Source organism: Scatophagus argus, chromosome 21 (assembly GCF_020382885.2).
Source record: "Scatophagus argus isolate fScaArg1 chromosome 21, fScaArg1.pri, whole genome shotgun sequence".
Lineage (NCBI taxonomy): Eukaryota > Metazoa > Chordata > Actinopteri > Scatophagidae > Scatophagus > Scatophagus argus.
The window spans coordinates 18743866-18750365 of record NC_058513.1 but is presented as its reverse complement, the minus strand read 5'-3'; the positions used below and the strand labels follow the sequence as shown (position 1 = coordinate 18750365).

The 6500-nt window shown below is 47.2% G+C and overlaps 1 protein-coding gene across 1 annotated transcript; it reads left to right on the top strand.

The window, feature by feature from the left end:
* The first annotated feature begins 4410 nt into the window (after positions 1-4410).
* atoh1c (atonal bHLH transcription factor 1c) lies at positions 4411-6410 on the top strand. The gene has a single exon (XM_046376903.1). The coding sequence runs from the start codon at positions 4796-4798 to the stop codon at positions 5372-5374; it is 579 nt and encodes a 192-aa protein (XP_046232859.1). The 5' UTR covers positions 4411-4795; the 3' UTR covers positions 5375-6410.
* The last annotated feature ends 90 nt before the right edge of the window (positions 6411-6500 follow it).

The window sequence follows — 6500 nt, the reverse complement described above, 5'->3', positions numbered from 1 at the left end:
CAGCCTTCAACCACATCTCAGAGTGTGGAAACACACACACACACACACACACACACACAGCCTGCGGTCTGTTCACCTGCGGGCAGACATTGTTTAATAATGTTATCGATCTCTGTGAGCTTGTGCAAGGACATGTGATCAGCCTGCTGAACAGAAGCACAGGCAGACAGACAGGCAGGCAGGCAGGCAGAGAGACAGACAGACAGACAGACAGGCAGGCAGGCAGGCAGGCAAACAGACAGGCAGGAAGAGAGACAGACAGACAGACAGACAGACAGACAGGCAGGCAGGCAAACAGACAGGCAGGAAGAGAGACAGGCAGGCAGGCAGAGAGACAGACAGACAGGCAGAGAGACAGGCGGACAGACAGGCAGGCAGAGAGACAGACGGACAGACAGGCAGGCAGGCAAACAGACAGGCAGGAAGAGAGACAGACAGACAGACAGGCAGGTAGGCAGAGAGACAGACAGACAGGCAGGCAGGCAGAGAGACAAACGGACAGACAGGCAGGCAGACAGGCAGACAGACAGACGGACAGACAGACAGATAGGCAGGCAGGCAGGCAGAGAGACAGACAGACAGACAGGCAGGCAAACAGACAGGCAGGAAGAGAGACAGACAGACAGATGGATACTGAAAATGAAAGATAAAAGAAAAATTGAATTGATTCTGATTCAGTCAACACTGTTGTCTTCTCCAGCATAAATAATTCAACCACTGTCTCAGTGGAAACACACACACACACACACAGACAGACACACAGACAGACACACTAAGGACCGGAGAAGACTAACTTCCAAACGGCCACAATGGAGTCTTGCGATGCAGAATTAGTTGAGAAAAGCTTGAACTAATAAATTAAACCTGCAGTTTTTGATGTGACCCAACAGAATGTGAACTCGAGTCCGAACCCAACAGAGTCTGACCTGCTGCTCAAACATCTTCAGGTGAAAGTAACCTGACTTGTGGACTGAATCTTCTCACTGAGCCGCCTCACACCACATCGCGACAGCAGCACACGACTCTAACAGGAAGGAACCACACGGGACATCTTTGGACAGTGAAAGCATTTTGGGACAGTGAGGACATGAGATCAGACACAGTGACTGTTTTCTCCGGCACTTGAACTGACAGCGAACGCCTCAAAGTGCAGTGGAGAAACACACCATCGATAACAAACAGTCACACACACACATGGTGAGGGACCTGAGGGGCCGATAGAGGAGGCTGATCTTTCATTAGTGGGGCAACACGCCTGATTAAACCCCCCCCACACACACACACACACACACACACACACACACACAGCTGGCCTAATCGATGATCGAAACCTGGTCTGCAGGGAGCAGGACGGTCCTGTGATGTGTGAAGAAACAAATGAGTGAGTGTGATTTGGGATGTAAAGGGAGACAATGAGGGAGGAAGGAAGGATCGCTGGAGTGAAATGAGACAAATGAGTGTGTCGGGGGCTTTGTGTGTGTGTGTGTGTGTGTGTGTGTGTGTGTGTGGCCATTTGACTGCGTGACCATTGATCTGCATGTTTTCTGTGTGTGTATGTGTGTGTGTGTTGTTCCTGCTGCATCACAACATCAAAGGGCCAGCAGTCGGCCGTCATCGGGCGGCGTGTGGACGACCGTCACCTGGAGTCTCCCTGTAGTGCTCTCTGATTGGCTGTTCAGGCTGGTGGATTCAGTGTGATCTTTCCTCATCATCGTCCCAGCTGGCACCTTGACGATGATCTCTGCGCATCACGTAGGTTGTGGGCTGTGGTTGGTCAGGGTCCACCATGTGTCTCAATCACGTCTCCACACAAACTTCCAACTCTGAATCTGAAACTGTGTGAGACGCCGTGTCTCATCAGTGAGACGGCAGACGGTCAGGAGGCTCCCGTGTGATATGACGTTTTCGTTCATCTTAAAACACCTGAACTTCACTCCATACATTTGAAATTAATTTTACACGTCTGCGCCAAGTTTGAAAAAGTCTCGCTTTTCTGTTAAATTTGCAAAAATGTAAAGTGAAAATGTCCCCCGGGTGACAGGCCACCGCTGACTTCCTGCTGAGAAGGTCAGCTCACACACGTGACGTTTATTCTGGTGACTTGGCTGAAAACTGAAGTCACACGAATCATTTGTTGTTATATGCAATAAAAACAAGTTTTCTAAAAATAGTTTTTCCTAATGAAATATGAAATACTGGCTGATGAACTTTCAGGTAGACATTAAATTTATTTTCTCTCAAAAAAGAGAAAAAAGTTAACATTTTAAGCATTTCTCAGCTTGCTTGTCCATGATGCAAGACGCTGAAACAAGAAACATAAAAGATTTCAGAGACTTTGAACCTTCCATCTGAAAGTTTTTACTGCAGACTTTTGTCTAAAACTCGGCCAATGAGATCACAGTCTGATTCACTTTTGTATTTAAGTGGCTGAAACTCGCACAAACCACCAGAACGACAGGCCGAGAGTGGAAAACTAACCGCGGCGTTTGATCCGCGGCCCGTGTCCGTCCGCTGGCTGCAACGAGCCGTTTCATTGGCTTTAATGAAGCGCACCGTGTCAGCCAAGCTTCTCCAAACTACCAACTCTGAGCAAAAATCTGCATTTTGTTTGTTTCTAACCAATCAGAGCTCAATGTAAACCCACAGGCCAAAACCTAAAGGGAAACTCTGGTGACATTCTGCTGCCACAAGTCACTAGAGGAGCAAATGTGGATTAGTCCGCCACTGAAATTAGTCCCCAACAAACACTCTATTTCTCTGTTTGAGTGATTTTCAATAAAATCCACAGTGAGCACCCGTCACCGGTCATTTTGGTCTACTGACAACAACAGATTACAGAAAAAAGCTTCATCCTTTACCAAAATATTTCAGCATGAACTCAACTACCAAAAACCGAGCCAAAATTTAACTCCACACAGTCGGGGCTCACGCTGTTGTCGTGTGCAGTTCAGCAAACTGATGACGTCTGCACCAAGCAACAACAGTCTGACTGGTCAAACTAAATCCAGACGAGGGTAACAACATGTCTCAGCTCAGTGCAGGTTTATTTCTACGCCGGGCAGAAATCAGTGGAGAAAAATGGCTGCCTAGAGAGAAGAGCAAAGATCTAAAACACAAAGCATTGATGGCAAATGGGCTAAGATACAACGTGGTCGAGTTCGTACAAAACTTCAAACTCAGAAGACCAAACAGTCCTGTCACGGTGGTGTGAGGGTTTGATCTGTGGCCCGTGTCCGTCCGCTGGCTGCAATGAGCCGTTTCATTGGGTTTAATAAAGCGGAGTGTGCCAGCAACTGTCATGTGAGCCGTGAAGCCAAACCTCCCCACGTGCTCCAGATTGGTGGAGTCAAAAGAAACAAACCCGCAGCCTCGAACAGCGAGGGTCCTCCTGGCCATAAGGAGTCTATTATGCTCCTGTGCCATCTCGGTGCCACGCTGTGGCGTTTGTAAAGGCCCGGCCCGGCAGAGCGCTGGCACACGGCGGTCAGGACACGCTGCTAAATCCCATTAGAGTCTGTCCAGAGGATACAAGGCTGCCAGTTACTGTCAGTCATCATCAGGCTTTTCCCTCAGGGAGCCGCAACGCTTTTAATTAACCTTAAAAACAAAAATCCCAGAGATGAGCTGACGAGCTTTAACATCCAAGACGAATGTAGAGGACACAGAGGAAATATTGTCAGAGACACATCTACAGCAGGCCCAAAACATTACAATTATTATTCATGTGGCTTTAGATTAGAAGCAACCTTTGAGATCAAGTGAAAGCGTAAGATAAGCTGGGCAGCAGCCAGAAAAGTCACCTCAAACTGCCATCACCCTCAGACTTTATTCATCCAGTTAAAGGTCCATTTAGACTTTCTGTAAAGGTTTTCCCCCAGCATGAAAGCCTCCAAGCCTTTCACACAGCTGGGAATAAAATCCTGCGGTACAAACAAACCATGAAGCTTTTATTCATTTTGTTAAATGTGAACATAAAATGATAAACAAACACTTTGCGTGTAGAATTTAAACTCCTTTCAGGCAGCTGAATCCCCCAAATTAATAAAAGACAGAAGGACAGAACCACATTTTGTGTACAGCTGTGGACGAATGTAAAGAATTAAAAATAAAAACACATATAGGCTCAGAAGTTATTTAAAAGAATAATAAGATAATAATAACCAATACAATTTTAAATTAAAACTCGATTATAAGATTTAAAAAGCTGCAGTTTAATTGGTGGAGAAAGTTGTTGTGTCTCTGTAACCTTTAGCTCATTAATTTGCAGGTTAAAATTTGTTCTTCACGTCTGCTTTTAGTTGCACTTTGGGCTTTTTCAGCATGTTTGATTATTTTCTAATATTCAAACTCCTTCAACTTGAAGGCCAAGATGCAAATGAACTGTTTTATTATCATCGAGGAAAATGCTGGTTTTTAATCAGTCACACTGGACGGAGGTTGTCCTCTCATCTCACACCACCTCCCATCTTTCCTTCCTTCCTTCCTCCCTTCCTTCCCTCCTTGGGCCCGCTGCTCTCCTGCTTGGCCGCCTCCATGTGTCGGCCCACTGAGACGCTTCTAATCCTCTTTTGATGAACTTGGCTAATAGACCCCCTGCAGCGCACTTTGGCTCTGTTCATTAGGCAGCACACGACCCTCCCCACGCCGGGGAGAGCGCGCTGCGCGTCCCCGCGGCGCCCACCTCCATAAATTCACCCGTCAAAGTGGACAAAGTTGGACGTGTGTTACTTTGTTGAGCTACTCAGTGAACTTCTTGGCCTTTGGTACAAATCTGCTCCGTGGAACAAGAAGAGCGATGCCGCCGAGTAAAAGCCTCTTCGCGCCTTTCCTCTCCGCGGAGCCGGAGGGCGCAGTCGGCCCCGGGGCTCCGGCGGCTCTCCACGCCGACATCCACGCTGTGCTGCAGCGGCGCCGCGCGCTGGAGCGCACCAGACGCGGATGCGACCACCCAGAGCCTCCGTGCGCCATCGTGGAGCTCCGGCTGGGCCCCGCCGGCGGCGCGCTGCACTACCTCCAGCCGGACAAGTGCGCTCTGGAGCGGGCGCAGAGACGGCGACGCCTCGCTGCCAACGCCCGGGAGAGGAGGAGGATGCTGGGGCTCAACGTCGCCTTCGATCGGCTGCGCAGCGTCATCCCCAACCTGGAGAGCGACAAGAAGCTCTCCAAATCCGAGACGCTCCAAATGGCGCAGATTTACATCGCCACACTGAGTGAACTGCTCCAGGAGGGCGCCGCTCCGCCCTCACTGGGGGCCACACCTGTGGCAGAGGAGCCGTCGGGGCCAGTCAGGGTCTCTCACACCGGGAAGAGCACCGAGCAGGAGCAGAGGAGCTCGGAGGAGGACGTGTGGGACAGAACGAGCGGGACCGAGTGACACTTAAAAACTGAATGCATTTTTAAAAATGAGACTTTTTTCCCCTCCAAGACTGTAATTATTTGTTTCCTGCAGTAAGAAAACACATTAAGACTTTCTCACTTTGTGATGACATTTTTCATTAACTCAAAAGCATACGTTTTTCAGCTGAAATGTGGAGTTTGTTTTGCCAGCAGCATAAAGATCATGAATTTCTCATATACATTACTATGCAATTTAACTTTTATTTCCCTTGTGGCTGAGTTTTGCTGTAAAAACACAGCAGATGTTTTCCAATAATCTGGAAAAAAGTTTACAGATGAACAAATTTCATGTCTCAAAGTTTGATCTCCAGCGCAGAAGATTCACCGGAAGAAAAGAGAAGATGCAGGATGTACGGAAAGTAGCAATTTTTTATTATTTTAAAATTATGTACAGGTAACCAAAGACATCAGTCTGCAAATTGGTACAAAGATCAAGTTTTCCTGCAGTTGGCTTGTTAAGAAGCTCTTGTCTGTCTGTCCAAAACAACAACACGACTGGGAGAAAAGGCTTTAGAAAATGAAAAATAGAGTCAGATTCAGAAAAGTAGAGTCTACCATCTAAACTTAACCCCCACACCACCCACCCCCACCCACCACACCCCCCATGACCCGTCAGCCTCCTCCTACACGAGGAAATCAATCTATGTACAACAACTATGTACAAAAAGCTCTTCCATTCACTCTTACATAAGTCTGTCAATAAAGCTCTTGTAAACTTAAGAAAAGGAGTGTGTGTGTGTGTGTGTGTGTGTGTGTGTGTGTTTCAGTATGGTCACAAATTAACGGGATGAACGTGCTTGATGACACACGTGTCGAACTTTTACAACCAATCAAATTCAACAGAACTCGTCCGTATGCAGAAGAAGATTTTACATCTCAACTTTACGTCTTCATCCCCACCTGGAACATCAAAGAAAACAAACTAAACTAACCACAAGCTCTCAGTAACTTTGCAGGGGAACACAGAGACACTTTGGAACTTAGAAGTCATAGAAACAAATTATTCAAACAAAAAGCTTTCAAATGTGATTTTGCTCAAAGACAAGCTGATTTTTTTTTTCATTTTGGCAAATCCCGTCGTTTTGGTTCTCTGATTGCAAAGT

Coding starts and splice junctions, on each gene's coding strand:
- atoh1c (XM_046376903.1), top strand. CDS start 4,796: ATGCCGCCGAGTAAAAGCCTCTTCGCGCCTTTCCTCTCCGCGGAGCCG.